General features: G+C 44.7%; 2 protein-coding genes and 1 pseudogene across 2 annotated transcripts; 2 read left to right on the forward strand and 1 right to left on the reverse strand.

The window, feature by feature from the left end:
* The first annotated feature begins 11,257 nt into the window (after nt 1–11,257).
* On the forward strand, nt 11,258–11,950 carry LOC141021013 (AP2-like ethylene-responsive transcription factor At1g79700). Its single transcript, XM_073495945.1, has 2 exons — nt 11,258–11,613; nt 11,718–11,950. The coding sequence occupies exons 1-2, from the start codon at nt 11,387–11,389 to the stop codon at nt 11,827–11,829; spliced, it is 339 nt and encodes a 112-aa protein (XP_073352046.1). The 5' UTR covers nt 11,258–11,386; the 3' UTR covers nt 11,830–11,950.
* A 9-nt stretch (nt 11,951–11,959) lies between these two features.
* Nucleotides 11,960–13,924, forward strand: LOC109781010 (uncharacterized). Its single transcript, XM_020339588.4, has 5 exons — nt 11,960–11,979; nt 12,330–12,421; nt 12,534–12,658; nt 12,836–12,912; nt 13,157–13,924. The coding sequence occupies exons 3-5, from the start codon at nt 12,564–12,566 to the stop codon at nt 13,699–13,701; spliced, it is 717 nt and encodes a 238-aa protein (XP_020195177.3). The 5' UTR covers nt 11,960–11,979; nt 12,330–12,421; nt 12,534–12,563; the 3' UTR covers nt 13,702–13,924.
* A 1,349-nt stretch (nt 13,925–15,273) lies between these two features.
* Nucleotides 15,274–22,152, reverse strand: LOC109781011 (uncharacterized; annotated as a pseudogene).
* Between the last annotated feature and the right edge of the window lie 5,516 nt (nt 22,153–27,668).

Raw genomic sequence — 27,668 nt, forward strand, 5'->3', positions numbered from 1 at the left:
CCGAGGGAGAGTTTCGTCAGCACGACGGCATGGTAACGGTGATGATGAAGTTACCGGCGCAGGGCTTCGCCTAAGCACTGCAACGATATGACCGAGGTGTGTTTCTGTGGAGGGGGGCACCGCACACGGCTAAGAGAAACTTTGGTGTGCCTTTGGGGTGCCCTCCTCCCACGTATATAAAGGGGGGAGGGAGGAGGAGGCCGGCCAAGGGGACGAGGCGCGCCAAGAGGGGCAATCCTACTCCAAGTAGGATTCGCCCCCCCCCCCCCTTACCTATTCCAACAAGGAGAAGGGGGAAGGAGAGGGAGGAGAGAATGAAAGGGGGGCCGCCCCCCTGGTCCAATTCGGTTTGGGCTAGGGGGCGCGCGCCCTACCTTGGCCTGCCTCATCTCTTCCACCAATAGGCCCATGAGGCCCAATAACCCCCCGGGGGTTCCGGTAACCCCCCGGTACTCCGGAAAATACCCGATGCACCTCGGAACTATTCCGGTGTCCGAACATAACCTTCCAATATATCAATCTTCATGTCTCGACCATTTCGAGACTCCTCATCATGTATGTGATCTCATCCGGGACTCCGAACTACCTTCGGTACATCAAAACACATAAACTCATAATACCGATCGTCATCGAACGTTAAGCGTGCGGACCCTATGGGTTCGAGAACTATGTAGACATGACCGAGACTCATCTCCGGTCAATAACCAATAGCGGAACCTGGATGCTCATATTGCCTCCCACATATTCTACGAAGATCTTTATCGGTCAAACCGCATAACAACATACGTTGTTCCCTTTGTCATCGGTATGTTACTTGCCCGAGATTCGATCATTGGTATCACTATACCTAGTTTAATCTCGTTACCGGCAAGTATCTTTACTCGTTCCGTAATGCATCATCCCGTAACTAACTCATTAGTCACATTGCTTGCAAGGCTTATAGTGATGATCATTACCGAGAGGGCCCAGAGATACCTCTCCGATACTCGGAGTGACAAATCCTAATCTCGATCTATGCCAACTCAACAAACACCATCGGAGACACCTGTAGAGCATCTTTATAATCACCCACTTATGTTGCGACGTTTGATAGCACACAAGGTGTTCCTCCGGTATTCGGGATTTGCATAATCTCATAGTCAGAGGAACATGTATAATTCATGAAGAAAGCAATAGCAATGAAACTGTAACGATCATAATGCTAAGCTAACAAATGGGTCTTGTCCATCACATCATTCTCCTAATGATGTGATCCCGTTCATCAAATGACAACACATGTCTATGGTTAGGAAACTTAACCATCTTTGATAAACGAGCTAGTCAAGTAGAGGCATACTAGGGACACTTATGTTTTGTCTATATATTCACACATGTACTAAGTTTCTGGTTAATACAATTCTAGCATGAATAATAAAGATTTATCATGAAATAAGGAAATAAATAATAACTTTATTATTGCCTCTAGGGCATATTTCCTTCAGTCTCCCACTTGCACTAGAGTCAATAATCTTGTTCACATCGTCGTGTGATTTAACACTAATAGTTCACATCTTTATGTGATTAACACCCATAGTTCACATCGCCATGTGATCAACACTCAAAGGGTTTACTAGAGTCAATAATCTAGTTCACATCGCTATGTGATTAACACCCAAAGAGTACTAAGGTGTGATCATGTTTTGCTTATGAGAGAAGTTTAGTCAACGGGTCTGCCACATTCAGATCCGTATGTATTTTGCAAATTTCTATGTCTACAATACTCTGCACGGAGCTACTCTAGCTAATTGCTCCCACTTTCAATATGTATCTAGATCGAGACTTAGAGTCATCCAGATCGGTGTCAAAGCTTGCATCGACATAACTCTTTACGACAAACTCTTTGTCACCTCCATAACTGAGAAACATTTCCTTATTCCACTAAGGATAATTTTGACCACTGTCCAGTGATCCACTCTTGGATCACTATTGTACCCTCTTGCCAAACTCATGGTGAGGTACACAATAGGTCTGGTACACAACATAGCATACTTTATAGAACCTATGACTGAGGCATAGGGAATGACTTTTCATTCTCTTTCTATTTTCCGCCGTGGTCGGGTTTTGATTCTTTACTCAATTCACACCTTGCAACACAGGCAAGAACTCCTTCTTTGACTGTTCCATTTTCAACTACTTCAAAACTTGTCAAGGTATGTACTCATTGAAATTTTTTATCAAGCGTCTTGATCTATCTCTATAGACCTTGATGTTCAATATGTAAGCAGCTTCACCGAGGTCTTCCTTTCAAAAACTCCTTTCAAACACTCCTTTATGCTTTCCAGAAAATTCTACATTATTTCCGATCAACAATATGTCATTCGCATATACTTATCAGAAATGCTGTAGTGCTCCCACTCACTTTCTTGTAAATACAAGCTTCACCGCTAGTCTGTATAAAACTATATGCTTTGATCAACTCATCAAAGCATATATTCCAACTCCGAGATGTTTGCACCAGTCCATAGATGGATCGCTGGAGCTTGCACACTTTTTTAGCACCTTTAGGATTGACAAAACCTTCTGGTTGCATCATATACAACTTTTCTTTAAGAAATCCATTAAGGAATGCAGTTTTGACATCCATTTGCCAGATTTCATAAAATGTGGCAATTGCTAACATGATTCGGACAGACTTTAAGCATCGCTATGAGTGAGAAAATCTCATTGTAGTCAACATCTTGAACTTGTCGAAAACATTTTTTCAACAAGTTGAGCTTTGTACATAGTAACACTAACATCAGCGTCCGTCTTCCTCTTGAAGATCCATTTATTCTTAATGGCTTGCCGATCATCGGGCAAGTCCACCAAAGTCCATACTTTGTTCTCATACATGGATACCATCTCAGATTTCATGGCCTCAAGCCATTTCGCGGAATCTGGGCTCATCATCGTTTCCTCATAGTTCGTAGGTTCGTCATGGTCAAGTAACATGACCTCCAGAATAGGATTACCGTACCACTCTGGCGCGGATCGTACTCTGGTTGACCTACGAGGTTTGGTAGTAACTTGATCTGAAGTTTCATGATCATCATCATTAGCTTCCTCACTAATTGGTGTATGCATCATCGGAACTGATTTCTGTGATGAACTACTTTCCAACTCGAGAGAAGGTACAATTACCTCATCAAGTTCTACTTTCCTCCCACACACTTCTTTCGAGAGAAACTCCTTCTCTAGAAAGGATCCATTCTAAGCAACGAATATCTTGCTTTCGGATCTGTGATAGAAGGTGTACCCAACAGTCTCCTTTGGGTATCCTATGAAGACACATTTCTCCGATTTGGGTTCGAGCTTATCAGGTTGAAGCATTTTCACATAAGCATCGCAGCCCCAAACTTTAAGAAACGACAATTTAGGTTTCTTGCCAAACCACAGTTGATATGGTGTCGTCTCAACGGATTTAGATGGTGCCCTATTTAACGTGAATGCAGCTGTCTCTAATGCATAACCCCAAAACGATAGTGATAAATCGCTAAGAGACATCATAGATCGCACCATATATAATAAAGTACGGTTATGACGTTCGGACACACCATTGCGCTGTGGTGTTCCAGCTGGCGTGAGTTGCGAAACTATTCCGCATTGTTTCAAATGAAGACCAAATATTCACCTCCATGATCATATCGTAGAAACTTTATTTTCTTGTTACGATGATTTTCCACTTCACTCTGAAATTCTTTGACCTTTTCAAATGTTTCAGACTTATGTTTCATCAAGTAGATATAACCATATCTGCTCAAATCATGTGTGAAGGTCAGAAAATAACGATACCCGCTGCGAGCATCAACACTCATCGGACCGCATACATCAGTATGTATTATTTCCAATAAGTCAGTTGCTCGCTCCATTGTTCCCGAGAACAGAGTCTTAGTCATCTTGCCCATGAGGCATGGTTCGCAAGCATCAAGTGATTCCAAAAGTCCATCAGCATGGAGTTTCTTCATGCGCTTTACACCAATATGACCTAAACGGCAGTGCCACAAATATGTTGCACTATCATTATCAACTTTGCATCTTTTGGCATCAATATTATGAATATGTGTATCACTTACGATCGAGATTCAATAAACCATTCACCTTGGGTGTATGACCACAGAAGGTTTTATTCATGTAAACAGAACAACAATTATTCTTTGACTTAAATGAATAACCGTATTGCAATAAACATGATCCAATCATATTATGCTCAACGCAAACACCAAAAAACATTTATTTTAGGTTTAACACTAATCCCGAAGGTAAAGGGAGTGTGTGATGGTGATCTTATCAAACTTGGAATCACTTCCAACACACATCGTCACCTTGCCCTCAAATAGTCTTTGTTCATTTTGTAACTCCTGTTTCGAGTTACTAATCATAGCAACTGAACCAGTATCAAATACCCAGGGGATACTATGAACACTAGTAAAGTACGCATCGATAACATGTATATCATATATATACTTTTGTTCACTTTGCCATTCTTCTTATCCGCCAAGTATTTGGGGCAGTTCCGCTTCCAGTGACCATTTCCTTCGCAGTAGAAGCACTCGGTTTCAGGCTTGGGTCTAGCTTTAGGCTTCTTCATGGGAGTGGCAACTTGCTTGCCATTCTTCTTGAAGTTCCCTTTCTTTCCCTTGCCCTTTTACTTGAAACTAGTGGTCTTGTCAACCATCAACATTTGATGCTTTTATTGATTTCTACCTTCGTCGATTTCAGCATCACGAAGAGATCGGGAATCGTTTTCGTCATCCCTTGCATATTATAGTTCATCACGAAGTTCCAGTAACTTGGTGATAGTGACTAGAGAACTCTGTCAATCACTATTTTATCTGGAAGATTAACTCCCACTTGATTCAAGCGATTGTAGTACTCAGACAATCTGAGCACATGCTCACTGGTTGAGCTATTCTCCTCCATCTTGTAGGCAAAGTACTTGTCAGAGGTCTCATACCTCTTGACTCGGGCATGAGTCTGAAATACCAGTTTCAGCTCTTGGAACATCTTATATGCTCTGTGGCGTTCAAAACGTTTTTGAAGTCCCTGTTCTAAGCCGTAAAGCATGGTGCACCAAACTATCAAGTAGTCATCATACCGAGTTTGTCAAACGTTCATAACGTCTGCATCTGCTCCTGCAATAGGTCCATCACCTAGCGGTGCATCAAGGACATAATTCTTCTGTGCAACAATGAGGATAATCCTCAGATCACGGACCTAGTCCACATCATTGCTACTATCATCTTTCAACATAGTTTTTCTCTAGGAACATATCAAAAAATGGGGAGCTACATCGCGAGCTATTGATCTACAACTTTGTTATGCAAATACTATCAGGACTAAGTTCATGATAAATTAAAGTTCAATTAATCATATTACTTAAGAACTCCACTTAGATAGACATCCCTCTAGTCAGCTAAATGATCACGTGATCCATATCAACTAAACCATGTCCGATCATCACGTGAGATGGAGAAGTTTTCAATGGTGAACATCAGTATGTTGATCATATCTACTATATGATTCACGCTCGACCTTTCGGTCTCAGTGTTTCGAGGTCATATCTGCATATGCTAGGCTCGTCAATTTTAACCCGAGTATTCTGCGTGTGCAAAACTGGCTTGCACCCGCTGTATGTGAACGTCGAGCTTATCACACCCGATCATCACGTGGTGTCTCCGCACGAAGAACTGTCGCAACGGTGCATACTCAGGGTGAACACTTATACCTTGAAATTTTAGTGAGAGATCATCTTATAATGCTACCGCCGTACTAAGCAAAATAAGATGCATAAAAGATAAACATCACATGCAATCAAATAAGTGATATGATATGGCCATCATCATCTTGTGCCTTTGATCTCTATCTCCAAAGCACCGTCATGATCACCGTCGTCACCGGCTTGACACCTTGATCTCCATCGAAGCATCGTCGTCGTCTCGCCAACTATTGCTTCTATGACTATCGCTACCTCTTAGTGATAAAGTAAAGCAATTACATGGCGATTGCATTTCATATAATAAAGCGACAACCATGAGGCTCCTGCCAGTTGCCGATAACTGTTACAAAACATGATCATCTCATACAAGAATTTATATATCATCACGTCTTGACCATATCACATCACAGCAAGCCCTGCAAAAACAAGTTAGACGTCCTCTACTTTGTTGTTGCAAGTTTTAAGTGGCTGCTACGGGCTTCTAGCAAGAACCGTTCTTACCTACGCATCCAAACCACAATGATTTTTCGTCAAGTGTGCTATTTTAACCTTCAACAAGGACCGGGCGTAGTCAAACTCGATTCAACTAAAGTTGGAGAAACAGACACCCACTAGCCACCTGTGTGCGAAGCACGGCGGTAGAACCAGTCTCATGAACGCGGTCATGTAATGTCGGTCTGGGCCGCTTCATCCAACAATACCGCCGAATCAAAGTATGACATGCAGGTAAGTAGTATGACTATTATCGCCCACAACTCTTTGTGTTCTACTCATGCATATAACATCTACGCATAGACCTGGCTCGCATGCCACTGTTGGGGAACGTAGTATTTCAAAAAAATTCCTACGATCACGCAAGATCTATTTAGGAGAAGCATAGCAACGAGCAGGGAGAGTGTGTCCATGTACCCTCGTAGACCGAAAGCGGAAGCGTTAAGTAACGCGGTTGATGTAGTCGAACGTCTTCGCGATCCAACCGATCAAGTACCAAACGCACGGCACCTCCGCCATCTGCACACGTACAGCTCGGTGACGTCCCTCGAACTCTTGATCCAGCTGAGGCCGAGGGACAGTTTCGTCAGCACAGCGGCGTGGTGACGGTGATGATGAAGTTACCGGCGCAAGGCTTCGCCTAAGCACTGCAACGATATGACCGAGGTGTGTTTCTGTGGAGGGGGGCACTGCACACGGCTAAGAGAAACTTTGGTGTGCCTTTGGGGTGCCCCCCTCCCACGTATATAAAGGGGGGAGGGAGGAGGAGGTCGGCCAAGGGGAGGACGCGCACCAAGGGGGGCAATCCTACTACAAGTAGGATTCGCCCCCTTCCTATTCCAACAAGGAGAAGGGGGAAGGAGAGGGAGGAGAGAAGGAAAGGGGGGCCGGCCCCTTAGTCCAATTCGTGTAGAGCTAGGGGGTGCACGCCCTACCTTGTCCTGCCTCCTCTCTTCCACCAATAGGCCCATGAGGCCCAATAACACCCCGGGGGTTCCGGTAACCCCCCGGTACTCCGAAAAATACCCGATACACCTCGGAACTATCCCGGTGTCCGAATATAACCTTCCAATATATCAATCTTCATGTCTCGACCATTTCGAGACTCCTCGTCATGTCCGTGATCTCATCCGGGACTCCGAACTACCTTCGGTACATCCAAACACATAAACTCATAATACCGATCGTCATCGAACGTTAAGCGTGCGGACCCTACGGGTTCGAGAACTATGTAGACATGACCGAGACTCATCTCCGGTCAATAACCAATAGCAGAACCTGGATGCTCATATTGGCTCCCACATATTCTACGAAGATCTTTATCGGTCAAACCGCATAACAACATACGTTGTTCCCTTTGTCATCGGTATGTTACTTTCCCGAGATTCGATCGTCGGTATCACTATACCTAGTTTGATCTCGTTACCGGCAAGTCTCTTTACTCATTCCGTAATGCATCATCCCGTAACTAACTCATTATTCACATTGCTTGCAAGGCTTATAGTGATGATCATTACCGAGAGGGCCCAGAGATACCTCTCCGATCCACGGAGTGACAAATCCTAATCTCGATCTATGCCAACTCAACAAACACCATCGGAGACACCTGTAGAGCATCTTTATAATCACCTAGTTATGTTGTGACGTTTGATAGCACACAAGGTGTTCCTCCGGTATTCGGGAGTTGCATAATCTCATAGTCAGAGGAACATGTATAAGTCATGAAGAAAGCAATAGCAATGAAACTGTAACGATCATAATGCTAAGATAATGAATGGGTCTTGTCCATCACATCATTCTCCTAATGATGTGGTCCCGTTCATCAAATGACAACACATGTCTATGGTTAGGAAACATAACCATCTTTGATAAACGAGCTAGTCAAGTAGAGGCATACTAGGGACACTTATGTTTTGTCTATGTATTCGCACATGTACTAAGTTTTCGGTTAATACAATTCTAGCATGAATAATAAACATTTATCATGAAATAAGGAAATAAATAATAACTTTATTATTGCCTCTAGGGCATATTTCCTTCACAATCAATCCAGGGAACCCCTATTTTTGACATCGGTAGCAAAAAAGGGCATTTGACCTTGGCCATAAGCCTTTTCAAAGTCAAGTTTGAAAACTACAGAACTATGTTTTTCACATGAATACTATTTAAAGCTTAATGTAGTATCAGAAACCCCTCCATTATATGTATGTACCCTTCACAGAAGTAGTTTGAATTGGAGATATAACAACCCCAACAATCATCTTGTAGGAGAAAAATGGTGCCATATGCGTATGGCAACATGTTTACACCATTTTTAGTATTTTCCTCAATCACTCCCTTAACTTATCCATTTCTCCTAGCTCTGTCCATAAGTATAGCTAAGACATCAACAACAATGCCAAGGATCAAAGGAGATAAAGAATCTCCCACTGTCAGCCCTTTATGAATGGGAAAATAATATCATATCATTAAATACCCCTCCTAATATTATGCATAATCCAATCAATCAAGGGAACCCCTTTATTTTTAACATCTGTAGTAAAAAAGGGCATTTGACCTTGGCCATATGCTTTTTCAAAGTCAAGTTTGAAAACCACATAACTATGTTTTTCACATGAGTACTATTTAAAGCTTAATGTAGTATCAAAAACCCCTCCATTATATATATGTACCCTTTCACAAAAGCAGTTTGAATTGGAGAGATAACAACCCCAACAATCCCATTCAATCTCTTCATGAGAACTTTAGTAAGAACTTCAAACCATCATTAAGCAAGCATATAGGCCTAAATTTTTGAATTTGATTATCATCTTTGGTTTTATGGATCTAAGTGATAATAATCCCATAATTAAGCCAAGAAATGTCCAAGTTACCATTATGAAGATCGTCAAATAAGACTTTTAAATCAAATTTATAGAAATCCCATAAATGTTGATTGAATTCAGCCAATGACTCTAGTCCAGACGGTTTTACAGGTGAATTATATCAACATTTGATAGGGTTAGTGGTCTCCACTCCCACCAAATATGATTTTCGATAGACCATGAGCAAGTCTTGGTAAAAGTACTAATTCGTTAATATAAATAGACATATGTTGACTACTCAATTCAAGCTTTGGCCATAAATTTCTTCAGAGATGTATTAACGGTAATTGTTCGTAATCATAATCATAAGAAAAGCGTTTTCATATAGAATATAACTGCTTATTAACTGATTAACTGCTGATCATGGGAAGAGAACCTGTAGGACAAGTAAAAATTTCAGCAAAGCTATCCTTATTGATAGCACTGCCAAAGAGATATAACCCACTCTTATGAAAGTTAATTTTTAAAGTAGACACATGTTTTAACAAATATATAATGAATTTTATGGACACTATATAATCATCTTGTAGGAGAAAAATGGTGTCATATGCGTGTTGCAGCATGTTTACACAATTTTCATTATTTGCCTCAAGCACTCCCTTAACTTATCCATTTCTCCCAGCTCTATCCATAAGCATAGCGAGGAAGTCAACAACAATGCCAAGGATCAAAGGAGATAAATAATACTCCCTCCTTTCCGGTTTATAGGGCTCAAATCTGAAATCTCATCAACCAAGGCATTTTGTGAGTGGAGGAATGTATCTCGTACTTTACAAAACTACTCAAATTAAACTCATGCATTAATTTGGATTAATTGCAGTGCATGCATGCTTGGCCACTAGATGAGTAGGAACATTACATGCATTGGTGTGTTCCTTTTTAATTCTTGCATGCAAGATTTAATGCGCCTCGAAAACTAAAAATGAGATGGAGATGAGCCCTTTAAATTGGAAAAACAAAAAAGTTGAAATTAAACCGGAAAGGAGCGAGTATCCAAGTGTTAGCCCTTTATGAATGGGAAAATAATGTCATGTATTATCATTAATTTAAATACCCCCTAATAGTATGCATAAGACAATCAATCCAGGGAACACCTTTATTTTTAACTTCTGTAGCAAAAAAGGACATTTGACCTTGGCCATATGCTTTTTTGATGTCCAGTTTGAAAAGCACATAACTATGTTTTTCACATGAATACTATTTAAAGCTTAATGCAGTATGCTAATCAAATTAAAAAATTTAGGCCTATATGCTGTCAGCGGTGGCGCCGATCTGCTTCGTCTCCTGTGGCCTTATGGCCATGGGGGCGCGGTGGACTCCGGCCCTTGCCGACGAGAGGGCTTCGTTTTTAGACGTTTCTTTGATTTTCGTTAGGGTTTGTGTCCTGTTCAGAAAAACGAGACGGGGCGGCTCCCAAAAGATGGAATAAGATTCTTTCCACCTACGGCCTCGCCCCATTGGCGCGTCGAGCATCATCGAAGGGCGTGTGGAGGCCGACGTATTTGGTCGGTGGTTGTGTTTGGTGGATATGTTCGGAACCAGGCTTCATTTGTCTGCATTCATGTATTCTATGGTTGAATTCGATGTACATTTCTCTTCATCGAGGACGGTTGTTGTTCTGTTGCGCTGGTCCCATGAGGCCTTAGCACGTCGACTTCTCGACTGTGTACTACAACAAATTTTATCCGGCTCCAACAAGGAAGGGGTGATCGCGGTGGTGTTTGTAGTCGTTGCAGATGGTCGACGGATCTGGATGTAATTTTATTTTATTTTTTGTTCGTTGAACCGTCTCGATTGAATACATTTTTCTTTTGGAAAAGGGATATGCCCTGCATAAAAATGCATCCAAATTTCACCCGATCACCCCGAGACCATGACCGTAAAAAGGCCCACCCGATCACCTCACATCACCACGTCGCCGGGCACCGCGCCGCGCCAAGCGTCGAGCGCGCGCGCAAACACAAAACCCCCATGGCGACGCGACGCACCCACCACCCACCACACGCTGTTCCCAAAAACCCTCCTCCCTCGTCCGGTCAGCCCTTAACCCCGGTTGCCTCCTTTCACCAAACCAGTGAAAGCGCCCCACGGCCGACCCAACCGCGGTCAAGCCCGTCCCTTCCCAAAGGAGCATGTGGTGTGGTTGCCGGTCAGAGCCAGTGCCCCACTGCCGCTTCCGCATAGGCAGGGCTCACCTGCTCGGCGTCCGTTCTCCTTCCCATTAGTAGAAACCCACGGCTGGCTCGAGGGAAGGAAGGTACGATCAAAAGCGGAACCGCGGCTGGCTCGCCTGGCCATGGTCACCATGACGGCGACCAAGAAGCAGCCCTGCCGTGGCGCCGCCTCGCTCTCCCCTGCCTCCTCCTCCTCGGCGTCCTCCTGGCCCTGGGGCTCCCGCATTGCGCCGTCCATTGCGCGGACGCACGGGAGGAAGAAGAAGAAGAGTGGCCGGGGAGGGAGCGGGAGCGGCGACGCCGTGGTTGTCCCGGCGAGGAGGTCGTCCGTCTACAAGGGCGTGACCAGGTGAGCTATGAGTTATTTCTTCCCTTCCTGGTTGCGTCCGATGCGCCGCCGTCTGTGGCCTTGTGTCTGATTGATCTCCGACGGGCGTGCGCTCGTTGATGCAGGCACAGCATCTCAGGGAGGTACGAGGCGCACCTGTGGGACAGGCATTGCCGGAGCACGGCCCAGGGCAGGAGAGGCAAACAGGGTGAGACAACCTGCCTCTGTTTTCTTTGATTTATTCTTGATCGCTCTCTAGTTTTATCTTTCATGTGCTGACATTCTTCTTCTTCAACTACTCTGTTTGGAATCAATCTTGTGTTCGTCCGCCTCGACATTGGCGAACGGCGATACGCATCCATGCCTCGCCTCCATTAGTTTATCTGGGTGAGCTCAAGATCCTCTCGCTTCCTAGAAAAGCCCGCATACTTTCCAATGCCCATGATTCACAAATTATTCTGCATGCTTCCAAAGTCCGGATTGCATTGCCCACGGTAGCCTTCCTCAGATTAATTTTCGATTTTCGAATTCTGCGACCACCTTCTTCCTTCTTTGAGGGTAAAGTGGGATAGTAGTAAAAGGAAAAGCAGCAGCGCCTTGGTAAAGTGGAAAGCTCGTTTTATATTTTTGTCCCCATGCATGCGTCCAAAACATACGCTCAAAAGCATCAGACGCTGTGGCACTACCGCTGCGTATACATGGGTTAAGATCATCCTTAATCCTGTGTTTCTTCGCAGGATGTTACAAGACTGAGGAGGAAGCAGCTCGCACCCATGATCTCGCGGCGCTCAAGTGCTGGGGCTCAGACTGCGGCCTTCTCAACTTCCCAGTAAGTTCAGAGACAATCCTTCCTACCTGTCTTAACTTGTCTCAGTGCAACCGCTACTACTTCTCGGATTGCTGATTTTATTCAGAGTGGAACTTGATAAGATTAAATGCAGGTGGACACGTACAGGCAGGAGCGCGAGAGGATGCAGCGGATGACACGGGAGGAGTACCTGGCGAGGCTGAGGCGCAACAGCAGTGGCTTCACAAGAGGCGTCTCCAAGTACAGGGGAGTTACAAGGTACTACTACGCACCTCGAGCTAATGAGCACTGTGTGTCTGTATCCTCTGACAGTCAGATTAGCAGCTGCATTTGCGGTGAAGTTTCAGGACAGTGCCTGCAATTTGTCTGCATTGTTAGTAAGCACTTCCAGTGATCATACTGAATGATGATAACAACTTAAGTTTGGCACCGCAGGCATCACGCGAACGGCCGGTGGGAGGCGAGGATCGGTTACGCTGCCGGCACGCAGTACTCCTACTTGGGAATTTTCGGTGTGTCCTTGAACTAGCAGTATATACTTACATTAGTACTGTACTACTTGTACTACATTTCTGTGATTTGTGTGAGATGATTAATCTCCATTTGATGTTTCTGATACGCTTTTACATGCACTCAAGTAGAGCTGCTTCGTACCGTAGGCTCCACATTGTGCAATTCTTTTGCTTTTTCTCCGGGGAGGAGACACAGCATGTAGCTTTCTGAAAGGTGTGTTGTGCTTTGTCATTTTCCCTCCAGAAACCCAGGAGGAGGCGGCCAGGGCCTACGACCTCGCCGCGATACGAATCCGCGGCCCCGGCGCCGTCACCAACTTCGACGCCGACTGCTACGTGGACATCCCGCAGCCGCTCCCCTGCAAGGCCGAGCCGGACCCGGAGCCGGCCGCGGCTCGTCCAGGCCCGCCGGCGCCACTGCCGCCCAAGGTCGAGCCCAAGGAGGAGCCGGAGAACGACTTCGAGTTCGAGCGCGAGCCGCCGCCCGCCCCGGCGCTCCGCGAGGACGCCGACCGCGTGGACCGCGCCATCGCCGAGGTCCTGCAGGCGCTCTGCGTGGACCGCGCCGACTTCGAGGCCAGGTACCCGCCCCGCCGCGCGCGCGTCGCCGCCGCGGGCGCAGGGTGGCCAACGCCGTCGGACTGGGACGAGTTGCCCGACCTGCCGGTGCCGGGCGACGCGGGCTTCTTCGAGGACGACATCGAGAGCGTGCTCTTCGACGCGCCCGGCGACGCCGAACTGCCGCGCGCCGCCGTGATCAGCTCGCTGGCGTCTGGCCGCTGGTGGTGACTCACGGACGTGGCCCATGTTGGTGGTGCCGGTGCGTTGCACGCTCCAGCTGTGTATTGTAAGTACGTACATGCCCATGGCTCAGGCTTGTGGTAGGCACTGGTCGTAGCTCGTAAGGTCAGGTAAGCTTCTTTTTGGGGGTTGTACATATCTCTGGCCAAGGAGCATGCAAAGCGGTTGATTTTGGCGACCAAATTAGTGTTAAGTGGAAGTGACGCTCGTACGTGACCGCTAGCCGGTTCCTTGTGACACGTGAAAGCGGGAGAAGTGGAGGCGGCTCGAACTTTTGATGTAAACTTTCGGTATTTGCACCCTGTCGGCCAACGATGTAGTCCTATTGCTGGCTCGGTCGTGTTGCTCTGACAGGAGTCTGTGTGCGTGCGTGCATCACCATAGGTTCGTAACACTGCGAAAATTGCTTTTGGAGGCCGAGCCTCTATGGAGGCCTCCGTTGGCATTTTTCAAAATTCATATTTCTATGTTTTAAAAAATTATAAAAAATACACATATACATGGAGGCATGATGTATATGTGTTTTAATTTTTAGGATGAAATACATTGAAATGAGGACTTTGAAAAAATAAAAACAAATTTGAGGCTTTTCAACGCATGATACCATTCATCCTCAAAGTCCATAAATTTATCTTTTTTGTATAGGTCGCGTTTTTAGCCATGCTTAAAGCACATAAAGTGAAACAAAACAGGGAAGACACATAGCAATACTCAGTTCCAGCACAATGTTCTTTTCAAAGATCCAGCAAGACGCTGGCTTTAATATTGATAGATGGATAGCAACATATACATGCACTAGTGCAGAACCGGGCTTTAGCGCCGGTTCGTAAGAGCCTTTAGTGCCGGTTCTGCAACCGGCACTAAAGAGTGGAGACTAAAGGCCCTCCCCCCCCCCCCCCCCCCTTAGTACCGGTTCGGCACGAACCGACGCTAACGTGCCACCACGTGGCACAAGCCAGGCCCGGGTGCGTGTAGGACATTAGTACCGGTTGGTAACACCAACCGGTACTAAATGTAGGACATTAGCAACATATACATGCTCGAATGCACAAGGGATTGAGTAAGGAGAGAAAGAATAGAGAAAGGAAGAACAAGAACCCACCTCCCTCCATACCTAGGTGGATACTCTCAGGGCGGATCCCCAAAGGGGTGCTGCAAGCATTTAGCTCCAGCTAAACGCCCAAGACTCTAATGATCTTCTGATGGAGGCGATGACATCGTTTACGCTGTTGATCTTCCCCTGAAACAGTCTTTTGTTACGCTCAAACCTAATCTCCCATACAGTCAGGATGGGCGGCAACCAGCGTCGATGTGACGATCGCATCCCACAGACTTGTTCCACTGCACACACTGGCCCAAGATCGTGGATTCAGAGTTTTACAACCTGCCCAACGTCCTACCCAACGCCAAATTGCCTTAGTAATCGGACATTGCCAAAACAGGTACATTGATTATGCATATGCAAGTAGAGATAGTAAGTAGACATCCATCTAGTGCCAAGTAGATATGTACTCAAGATCAAATAATGAAACAAAAATTCGAATTTGAAACAAGACAACTTCATGGCATAGCCGACCAAGTCACCTTTAGCGAGATAGAGGCATGCTCAAGCAGTATTTGTCAACGCGCAAATTCATGGAGGTTTGCTTTGAAACGACAATGACGTTCACCATATTTAGACCCTTCCTGGCCTACCTTGAGCTTCAAATGCATCCAACTATCCATCTCTACAGCAATCACATATCTTCTTGTTATGACACATGACTCACCAATAATGTCACACAGGAGCTCGATTCCCTGATATGACCCACCTACAAACACATACAAACTGAGAGATAAATTGAATCCACTCCGCACTTCTGATACGATAACATCTATTGTGGCCTCCACTGCATTGACAACGTGTGCTAAAGTGATGTCAACCGCACCACAATCGCCATTAATCCGACTCGTGAATGGATGAGAAGGTGTGGTTACTTCGCAGAAGTCTGTTGCACCATCAATTAATTGTAGATCATATTCTTCTTGCTCCCCTTTCTTGATCCTCATGTCATACTCAACTAGAACAGGGCTGGTCATTGTGATGCCCCTCTTAGGGCCAGTCATCTCAATGAGAGATCCCTGCAAAACTATCATTAGTTGCGAGTAGCTCATCATTAGAAGTACTCCTCTTTCTAACCAATTGACAAAGAATCACAAACAAATGATAACACATATTCTAAACTCGCCTACAAACATAAGTTGGTTGCACATAAAACTTATTAGATTGTATAACATCATCCAAGACACATGTATTTCTATGCAATAATCCATACTGATAAAATAACATTTCACTTAAAGTGAAGCCATCATTACCAACACCTCAAATGTTGCGTGAAGATAACATTTCACTTATTGCAACAATGACGCTAAAAGGAATTTGTAGTTCAAGGGCTACGATATTTGTTGTGCTCAAATCCATGTGACGGAATTAAGCTTACACTGCCAAATGAAATATATTTAAAATAAATGCATCTGGATAAAGATGCGCACCTGCGCACCATAAGGGGATTGTCCCTGCTACGGTTGACAATATAATTAAGTGATGAATCCAAATAATCCCGTGCTGCTATATATCCATACAATTGTACCAAACTTGCATTCATAGGAATTTTAGCCAATTTTAATGAGAAAATTTGCATCATGTCACATTCAAAATGCACACGACACCTTTTCTGATCAGGAAAGCAATCAGCAGGGTCTGATATCCGCATTGGCTCCAATTGTGCTTCAGTCAAAAACTATATAATATTAGACAAATGCTTATCATAAATAGTATAATGATTATTTACAAGTCCATACTTGTGTTAAGTTACAGTAAAATTTATCTAATAAAAATATTCATTTAAGAAGATAACAGGATAAATACACTAGTCAAATAAGTGAGGAAAATAAAACAAAACTCCAAGGAAAAGTATAACTTTCGGGGGCCAAGTTATATGAACAGGTTTACTAAGATCCAAGATACACAAACACATGGTAGAATTTTCATTTTATGCATGACAAAATGTTTTAAAAAAGATTGAACTTACGTGTACCTAATAGAACTTTTCAAATCTATTCATTATCCACATATCACAATATCCTAATATATATTTACAATTGTATGAACACACAGGTTATGCGAACTTATCCATGTGATTTCCAAAAATAGAGCATTTATTGCTAAGACCAAATAAAATACTCTAGAAAATAAATAAATAAATATTAATTTGGTCTAACTCTAACATTTACTGTTTCGCAAAAAAATAAAAGACGGTAACGTTATTGAAGATCAAGATGGTTGTAATACCAACAATAGTAATTGCACTTATATTATCCACAATGTCAACCATAAGTTTTATTACATCGTGTTAAGTTCGAGCTAGGCGGTGATATCTATTTTTACAAATGATAGCACGAACTCTCATTCTTTTACCATCAATGCGAAAAATATGAAGTAGACATATAATCCCTCTGTTCTTATTTACCCTGCCTATTAGTTTTGTCCTAAGTCAAACTTTATAAACTTTTGCCAAGTTTATAGAAAACAATATGAACATTTATAATAAAAAGATATGATGTATTCAAAGATGAATGTAATGGTATTGTAGATGTCGGTAACTTTTTCTATAAACTTGTCTAAGTTCATAGAGATTGTAGACTTCAAACAAAGCTAATACACAGAGCAAATAAAAACGGAGGGAGTACTATTTACATGAGACATATTCATTCACTAAGATAAAATATAATACCCAATGAAAACAAGTAGAAAATTGTGAATTTGCCGCAACTCCAACATTTGTTGAAAACCAATACAGTTATAATACAACATTAGTTATTACACATAGCTAAATTACTACATATACACTAATTATTACATTCGTCTTCCTAGTCATGATTGATCCCTAATGGAAAAAGAATTTGTATAGGTTAACTGAGTGTATGTAGGTAGGAGTCTGAATCCTAGATGAGTTCTTAGTCAAGTCACGTGTTAGGATTTCCTCTATTTGAAAAGGCAGCCAAGGTTGGTTTCGAGACAATCAATAACGAAGTTCTAGTTCCTATTCTCTTGTTGTCTCCTCTACCCCGTTATCTCCCTCACAGTTGATTGCGCGACACCCGACAACTGGCGAATCATCGTCGAAAAGCACCCCTTGGGCATGGCATCAACCTTCAATCTAAGAATCATAACAGCTTGGTATCAAATTCCACGGCCGACTGTTGGCTCGGCTGAGGATGCTTCTGAAGCAGGAGGCGGCAACGCCTACACAAATCATGGCACAATATTGGATCATGCAGTAGCAGTCGCTCTATCCGGTGATCCAAGCACACGGCTTGTTGGGTTCACCGCCCTCTAGCAGCAACCCGATGACTCCCTCCACCACCATTGCAGCATCCACGGCCAACATATGCTCATATCATCTACCATGTCTCAACTAGCATACCTACAGTCCACCACGTTCCGCACCAATACCACTACCACCACTCCAATCTATGCTCCAATCTGCCCACAAACCTTACAATATCGTGCCACTGCCTACGCACTACCACCAATCGCATGAACCCAACCTTTCCATTCCCGCCTAGTCCACCATCAGACAAGCACCCTCTCCACTAGCAGCCACCATCATAATTATACTAGCCTCCAAACCATCTTTGTTCTCCATTGAATCAAGGTGGTTATAATGCTACAATAGAACCGGAAATTCACTTTGGCACATGGGAGCATATGCTCCTGCCATCGAGAAATATATTTCAAAAAGTCAAAAAATTCCAAACACAAATTTGATGTGCACATCTCATCATTGTATGTGGGCACACCAAGTTTCGTGAAAAAACCAACATTTTATACGCCTTGCGTAAAAAGACAAAAAAAGTCTCATGAAAAGCCTTTTTTAACACTATTTTTTTTTTCCTTTTTGCATGTGACACAAAAGTTGTCGTTTTTTCACGAAACGAGTTTGTATGCACGCAGCATGTCGAGATGCACGCGAGAATAATTTTGTCAGAATTTTGTGATATTTCAAAATATGTTTAAAACACATTTTAAAATCCAGGAGCATATGCTTCCATGTGCCAAAACGCCACTCTCAGAACTTATTAGCAATTAGTACTCACACGCAGATCTGATCATAACCATACACTCGTTTATGTAACGGACCTAATCAACCAAAAAACTATGGATTTATTTGAAAAAATAAAAAGATGCTTATAAAAATAACACTAACAAGTAAATATGTAGCTAAACATATTATATTTACATGAGAAATTTTAAGTCATTTGATTAACTATGAATTATAAACAATAATTAATAATACAAATACAGTAGTCTGCCGAACTATATAAAGTTTTATGAATTTGCCCCAAGATGGTTATGATGACAAGACTAAGTATTACGTACACAACTAAGCATATTTGATTTAGCTAGTCCTTTTTCTTATGAATAAGCAATTAATGCTCTCACACAAAAATGTTATAATTGACCATGCATCTCTTTATTTGAAATTGCTAATATTTTTCCTTTATGTGACAAAATATAATACTGTATAAAAATAAATATAAATTTATGACTTGCCAACTCCAAGACTAGTTGAAACTCAAGATGATTATTGTAACACTAATTACCACATATACGTCTAAACATATTCCTTTATTGACAGCCTTTTCCCCTTTATGATGTTAGCAGGTGGCACTCAAACAAAAATCTTATCACTGATCATTCATCCTTTATGTGATTGAGCTAATCGACTAACTTAGATAAAAATACTTGAATTCCAGGAAAACAACATAATAACTAAATACTTGGACTTCTACTCTGATAGCAACTCAATATTAATAGTTTAACACCCATCACATGGACATAATCACCACTCATAGTGATTACTAATTATAGGAAAGAAGAGTAGTGTTCAAATTATAATAATGCATTATCAATCACCAGATTTCTACATAGATATTTGAGATATGAATCCTGCGTGCAGATCTACCTCCTGCTGAGCAATTTCAGTACAACGATCAAAATATACATTGCATATTTCAAAAAAAAAAACCAGCCACAAACTTCTAAAGGATAAATCATAGAAATTGTCAAATATTAGCAATACAGGAAAGAGATTTGCATCACTTACTCTCACCACGGTATTTGACGCGAAATATGTCGAGACACGAGTTCTTGTATATAGACCCATCGCGATGGCTACTATTTGTAAAGATGAAGGCTGATGGCACGTTGAGCTTCTTGGTTTCCCTACTCGTTTCTGCTCCATCCTTCCCTTTGATGATGCCAACTTGTTCGCCCAGAGGATTACTGGAGGTGCAGAAAAATGCATTGCCATAAGGGAGGTGGCTGGGCCCAATCGGCTTGCCCCGTTCATTTGGCCATGCACTGCAATATTCCTTGCCATCGGGAAGGATTCGTAAGCAGATCTATCATCAAAGAGCAACATTAGAATCCGATTCAAATAAGATACACACACGCTATCACGCAGGGTAGAAATGTAAATATGGTCAGCGGTTCTAACTCTAGCTCAACAGAAATATAATTTCCCAGTACTAAAAAAAAAACAGATATAAATTCCAATTTTCCCCAGCCGGATTAGGGGAGGGACAGATGATACAATAGGACTTGGCCAAATACGACTCAGACGCTCAAAATTCAACCTTGGTGTCAATAGAAATTATGTAAACGCACCGGGAGCTACGGTACAGATTCCGCCGTGAGTGGAGCATCTCGTTGCGCAAGTTCGGGAGGGCCCCACGGAGGCAAGACGGGGCGGGGTTGAGGGGAGATGAACAGATGGTATGGGGGGAGAGGCCTTGAGGCGGCGTGGTTGAGACTTTGGAGATGAACGAGGCGGCGTGGTTGAGACCCGGCTACTCGGGGCATGGAAACTGGCGTCCGATCCGAAATCTGCGGTCCAGATCAATCATGTTCCGCCCACCTGATTGCATTGTGATCTTTGGCCTGTATTCATTCTTTCTGGTAATCTGTAGCCCCAAGCCCCAAATCTGCCCCGAGATCTCATCTGTCCCGAGCTAACACAGCACCCATGAGCTGGTTACGGCGACGGCGTGCGGCGCTCAGCGCTCCGGTCCAGGCGATGGCGGTGTGGTGAGCTCCTCAAGCGCGGCTGGTACCTAGGCGACTCCCGTCCACTTTTTTTTTTTTTTTTTTTTTTTTTTTTTTTTTGCGAGTGAGATCCCGTCCACTCTTTCCGCCGAGATCCAGAGTTGACTTCGATTAGGCTAATCGGTTATGCTGCCACGAGTTTTATTTATTTATTTTAGCATGCCACGATTTTGTTTTTTTGAAACGGGATGCTGCCACGAATTTATATTCTTGTCTTCTGTTACGCTATTCGCTCGATCTATATATACTGGTTTTCCCTTCTACGTACTCTGCAGTGGATCATGGACTAGCAAACTAGGTGGAAGTTGTAGTCATGTTTACAAGCATTTCTGCCAAAGCACATGTTGAGTAAATTGCAGAAAACCACCACTTTGAAGGCTAGGTGAGCAGAAAAAACTACATTATTTTTTTTGACAAAAAACACTACGTCTTATGTAATCTTTTTGCAAAAACCACTAATCAGTGGATTAGACCACTTTGAACATATTTATGACATATGGGTCCTGTTGGTCAGGAGTGATTCGGCCCAAAAAAATGCCACATAGGCACTTTGACTAGTACAAAACGCCACATCGACATGAGGAGGCCGCTGCCCAGCTGCGACCCGGCAATGCAGTCATTGACAACATCGCGCCGGTGCTGGGAGTAAATAGCATAAAACTACTACTTTACAGGCTATGGTTCCAAAAAACTACCGGTTTTTAATTTTTCTCAGATAACTACCAAACGAGGGGTCGGCTGTTTCAAAAAACCCAAATCGTCGAGTGCTTATCTATTGATCATGATTATGACAGGTCGGACCCGCACCTAAACTCACCGTCAGTTTGACCATTTAGTTTGACCGTTACCTGACGTGTGGGCCCCACACGTCAGTGTCTCTTCCTCCTGCTCTTCTCCTTCCTCCTTCTCCTCCCTCCCCGCAGCCCCACCTGCGCCAACTCAAGTCATGGCCGTCGGCCACCCTGCTGCCCACTCCGCCGCTCCTTGACCTCCACGGCGACCAGAAAAAACAAAGGTCGGCTCCTGGTGCAGCTCATCTCATCCACCAGTGAAAAAATAAAGGCCAGCTCCACCTCCTTCGCGCGTCCATGGCTGCCGGCCCTCGCTGCTGCCCACGCTGCACCCTTCCGCGCGGCCATGGCGACCGTCTCTGCGCGGAGGCCGGCCACGCCACACGCCAAGCCAGGGAAGGAGCGCCGCGCGAGGAGCAGCCGGCACCCAGGAGCACGGGCCGCCGCCAACCACGCGCCATGGCCAGGGGCTGGTGAAAGAACATGCGGTGCCCCCATGTTTGGTTTTGGTAATTGATGACAATCTCTATGGACTAATGGTTGCCTTGAGTTATATTTGAAGGATTTGTCCATAGGCATTTCTTGAAGTTCATGTGTTGGTTTCAAGGAGTTTATGTGGTGACCAAGGTGTTATTAAGGAATTATCCAAAGATTGGTCATGTGAGAGTTGAGCTTATTGCAAGCATGTCTTGAAGAAGAAGATTGTGTGATCATTCATGTATATCTTCAAGACATCATCCAAATGAAGAGAGTTGAAAAGATTCATGGTTGATCAAGACTAAGTCAAGAGTGAATCAACTTGATCAACTCACAAAGCGTAGAAGATGTACCGAGAGGGATCAAGCGATCCCATGGTGTGGTAAGCATTGTCAATTACGCTTTGTGTACTAACCCATGATCTTCGTGAGAGTTCTTTGTGGGGTTAGGTTGCGGTGTGCAAGTTCAAGTGAAGCATCATGAAGAGATCAAATGCTTGAAGCTTGCCGTCCATTGTGGTGACAATGGACTTGTGAAGATGTTGCGGTGTGCAAGTTCAAGTGAAGCATCATGAAGAGATCAAATGCTTGAAGCTTGCCGTCCATTGTGGTGACAATGGACTTGTGAAGATGTGCGGAAGAGTGGCTCACCCATAGTGGAGCATGGGGGAGCAATCAACTAGTCTTCATCGAGCCAACGCAACCAAGAAAGGTGGTCCAACTTGCGGGAGTCAAGATCGTCATCATCTAGCTCAAGTGGACCATATGCAAGGCAAAAGTTTGCCCTTGATAGGTTTTCTATTTTACCGGTCTCATGATGGTAGTTGGGAGACCGGGTTATAGGATCGATTGCCGTACTATCAAGGGGGGCTCTCGATGAGTAGCTTGATCGTATCATTCGTAGAGAGCTCAAACCATTGCATCCTTGCATCATCCTTATTGGTTCTTGTTTGGTTCTTTTTTTTGTGAGTTTTGGAGCTTATGGTCATCTTGATGACAAGCTCGAGTTCATCGAAAACGGAGTTCACTCGCATCTTCTATGATATTTTCGATGTTGGAGGTTATGCCGGTTCTTCTCGGTTGGAGGTTTCACTTCTCGCTGTTTTGATGCTACTCGTCTTCCTCTATCCAACAAGCTTGAGTTTGCTCAATTCGGAGCTCATATGCAGAAGTTATGGCAGTTTTGGTCCCAGCGGTAGTACCGCGGGCCGGAGCGGTAGTACCGCTTGGGTGCTACAAGCGGTAGTATCGCTCTAGAGCGGTAGTACCGCTGGTAGCCCCCAGCCGTAGTACCGTTGCGGTCTCGTACTAGTACCGCCTCGATTCGAGGGGTCTTTTTCGTGTCGGGTTCTACGGTACTAGCCGCGGCAGTGGGGGCCGTAGTACCGCTCGTTTGCGGTAGTACCGCCCTGTCACCGCGGTAGTACCGCTCTGGGCCCAGCGGCAGTATCGCGAGGGGGAGCGGTAGTACCGCTTATAGGGGCAAGCGGTAGTACCGCTGGCCAAGCGGTAGTACCGCTCTCTATGGGGCTGAAGTGGGGGCAACGGTTGGATTGTTCCCCCCACTATATAAGGAGGTCTTCTTCCCCAATGAACCTTATCTCTTGAGCTCGTTCTTTGTAACACCCCGGATGTAACTTTCCATATTTGTAACTCCGACTCTTGCCATTTTCGGCTATGCGTTATGATATTCCCTCCGTGGTCGGGTTTTGTCTTTCGTTTTGCATTTTGTTCATGTCATGCATTTCATATCATGTCATCATGTGCATTGCATTTGCATACGTGTTCGTCTCTTGCATCCGAACATTTTCCCCGTTGTCCGTTTTGCAATCCGGCGCTCCTATCTCCTTCGGTGCACCCCTCTTGTTTTTCTTTCGTGTGCGGGTGTCAAACGTTCTCGGAATGGAACGAGGCTTGTCATGTGGCCTTAGTATACCACCGGGAGACCACCGGTCAAGTTTCGTTCCATTTGGAGGTCGTTTGGTACTCCAACGGTTAACCGGGCATCCGCAAAGTCCATTTGTGTGTTGCAGCAAAACATCCCTAAAAACCAGGCCAAAACCCATCAAACTCTCTTCCATGCTCTAGGTCGTTCGATCACGGTCGTGTGGGCGAAAACCGCACCTCATTTGGAGCCTCCTAGCTCCCTCTACCTATAAATATGTGAGACCCCCGAGATTTTCGCGCAGTCCAACCCTAGCTCCATTCCCTCTCCGCCGCCGGACACGTCCGGATCGGACCGGACGCGTCCGCCGGCGCGCCCCGCCCTACCGGAAGCTGCCACGTGGCGCTCCACCGCCGTCGGCCCGTACGCCGCCCGAGCCAGGCGCCGCCGCCCCGCGCCCACGCTCCTCCGCTTTGCCGCGCCGCCGCCGCCCTCGCCTCCGGCCACCGCCCGCGCCATCGCCACCGGCCGCCGCCGCCCGCCGCCGCCCGCCGCCTTGCCTCCCGGCGCCGCCCTCCTCCGCCGCCGCGGCCGCCGCGCCCGACGCCGTCGCCGGCCACCGGCGCCCCCTCCTCCGACGCCCGCGGCCTCCCTCTCCTCCTTCGTCGCCGGCGGGCAGGGCCCCGAGCCCGAGCTCCTCGCTGATCCGATCTGGGTCAACGCCAAGGTTGACCCGAGACCCTCCCCGTTTTCTGCTAAGTCTTTGATATTTTACAATATGTACCCATGTTTAACAGTGCATAACTCTCTGCATTTAGCTCCGTTTTGCGTGTGTAATATGTCAAATTGTTCGCCTCATGATGCTCTACATTTTGCTCAATTGCACCATGTTCATTAGAGGTCATCTTGATGCCCAAATCTCTGTTGCAAGAGGGCTAGTTGCTGTTATCTGCTGGTTCTTAACAGAACTTGGAGATTTGTCATTTTTGTATCATTTAATCTGTGCATCTTATGGGCATGATCTCTACATGTGTTTTGTTTTATGCCATGCCATCTTTCCAAGGGTGTATGCCATGTATTTTTGTGATCTCTGTGGTGACTAGCACAAGCATGCAAACTAGGCTCCGTAATGTTTCTGATTTCAGGGACAGTAATTTCTCTAAGTCCTTGTCTGCTGTTATTTTGTTGCCATGTAAACTTGATGCTACAGAGAGATCCATGCATATTTTGGAGATGTTCAGTAAGAATGTTTTGTAGCTATTGTTGTAATTGATCCATTCCTGCCCTTGTTTGCATTTATGGAGTGCCATAGCATGACTCAATCTTGCTCTACTTTTTCTATAAAATATTTCTGGCAGATTCTTAACATGATTTTCATTTTTGCCAAGCTTATTGTAGTTGATCCATACATGCTATGCTTTTGTTCTTCCCATGGATAGCTTCATAAACATGCCATCTTGCTGTAGGTATGTTTGTTTTGTCATGCATTGCTTTGTGATGAGTGCATCAAGCTCACAAAGATGTCCTCATATTATTATTTCTGCCATGCTCTGTTTTCTGCTAAGTCTGAAACCTGATAACGAAACTTGCTATGTTTACATGCTTGCCATCATATCTTCTGGTCCTTTTTGGCTTATAGTCAGTAAGGGACTTTTGTCATATGCATTTAGAAGGATACTGCCATGCCTTGTTTTGCTATGTTAAGTTCCTGTAGCATGTTGTTTTCGTGCTCTGAACATTGCTACTTGATGCTGTTTTCTGCCATGTCCAGTAATTTCACCAAGTCTGGAACCTGTTATCTTTTGTACTTTTGCCATGCTTGTTTGAGCTTGATATGTTGTGAACTAGCCGTAGCTCAGTGTTCATCTTTTGTCAAGCATCTCCTGTAGATTACTTCCATATGCTTTGTTGCTATGTTGGAGTGCTGTATCATTGTTACTTGTTGCATTTTAAGTGCTATCATGCTGTTAATCACAGAATCGTGTCATTCTTGTTTTGCTTGCCATTTGCAAACTGTACATCCGTTTCCGGTGATCTTTATATCGATTTCGACCGAAATCATCTCATCTTTCCAGTGGCATGCTTGGTTTGCCAAGTTACTACCTTATTCATCTTTTTCCTTCCGGAGCACGCATATGCATCGCATATCATATCTTGCATATCATACATGTTTTGCATCATGTTGCTTGTGCATTTCTCGTGGTTGATTGTGGTTCCATTTGTTTGTGTTCTTGTCTTGGGTAGAGCCGGGAGACGAGTTTGTGAACGAGGAACCTGTTGAGTACGCTTACGAGGATCAAGCTTTCGACAACTCTGAGAACCTTGCAGGCAAGATGACCACCCCTCGAAATCACTTCTATCTTTGCTTTGCTAGTTGTTCGCTCTATTGCCATGCTGCGCTACCTATCAATTTCTATATCATGCCTCCCATATTGCCATGCCAGCCTCTAACCATCCTTTCCTAGCAAACCGTTGTTTGGCTATGTTACCGCTTTTGCTCAGCCCTTCTTATAGCGTTGCTAGTTGCAGGTGAAGTTGAAGTTTGTTCCATGTTGGAACATGGATATGTTGGGATATCACAATATCTCTTATTTAATTAATGCATCTATATATTTGGTAAAGGGTGGAAGGCTCGGCCTTATGCCTGGTGTTTTGTTCCACTCTTGCCGCCCTAGTTTCTGTCTTACCGGTATTATGTTCCTTGAGTTTGCGTTCCTTACGCGGTTGGGTGATTTATGGGACCCCCTTGACAGTTCGCCTTGAATAAAACTCCTCCAGCAAGGCCCAACCTTGGTTTTACCATTTGCCACCTAAGCCTTTTCCCCCCGGGTTTTCTAGAGCCCGAGGGTCATCTTTATTTTAAACCCCCGGGCCAGTGTTCCTCTGAGTGCTGGTCCAAACTAGAGCCCTTTGCAGCGCCACCTTGGGGAAACTCGAGGATTGGTTTTAGTTGTATGGACTTGTCGTGGAATTGTCACGGTAGATGTCCTCGAGCTAGGACTTAGTCGTGGAGCCATCGCAACTAGGAAGCTTGAAGGGGTTAAACGGGACAAGGAACACGAGGGTTATACTGGTTCGGCCCCTTACGGTGAAGGTAAAAGCCTACGTCCAGTTGAGGTGGTATTGATTAGGGTTTTGATGACTAGGGAGCTTAACTGCTATGCCTGGCTCTCGACGAGATCTTACTTGTCCTGAACCGCCGCCGGGTCGTCCCTTTATATAGAGAGGTTGACGCCCAGCGGCTCTCAGAGTCCCGGCCGGCTCATAAAAGTGTCCGGCTCGGATTCTTATCTATTCTTGCCTTACACTACAAGTTTTACCCTAACGGCGGCTAATGCTACGGGCCTTAAGCCATCTCCGGGTCTTGGGCCCCTTATTGACCCGCCGTCTTCATCTTTGGTACTGGGCTTCGCGTAGTAACCATCATGGGTAACCCGGCCCCTCCTAGGCGGGTGACTCCAACGGTTATATCCTCAACATTAGGCCCCATTCATTTGAGCCGGCTCATGTCAATCTTAAATCCTTTCGACAGAAAATGTCCGGCTTACAATTGTGTGAAGGCTATAACCCGTCGTGATGTCATCTTCTGGATTCCGGGTAACCCGCCGTGACGTCATCTTCCATTAAGTCCATTTTTACTCCACCATATCCGC

This window comes from Aegilops tauschii, chromosome 3 (genome assembly GCF_002575655.3).
Source record: "Aegilops tauschii subsp. strangulata cultivar AL8/78 chromosome 3, Aet v6.0, whole genome shotgun sequence".
NCBI classification, from domain to species: domain Eukaryota; kingdom Viridiplantae; phylum Streptophyta; class Magnoliopsida; order Poales; family Poaceae; genus Aegilops; species Aegilops tauschii.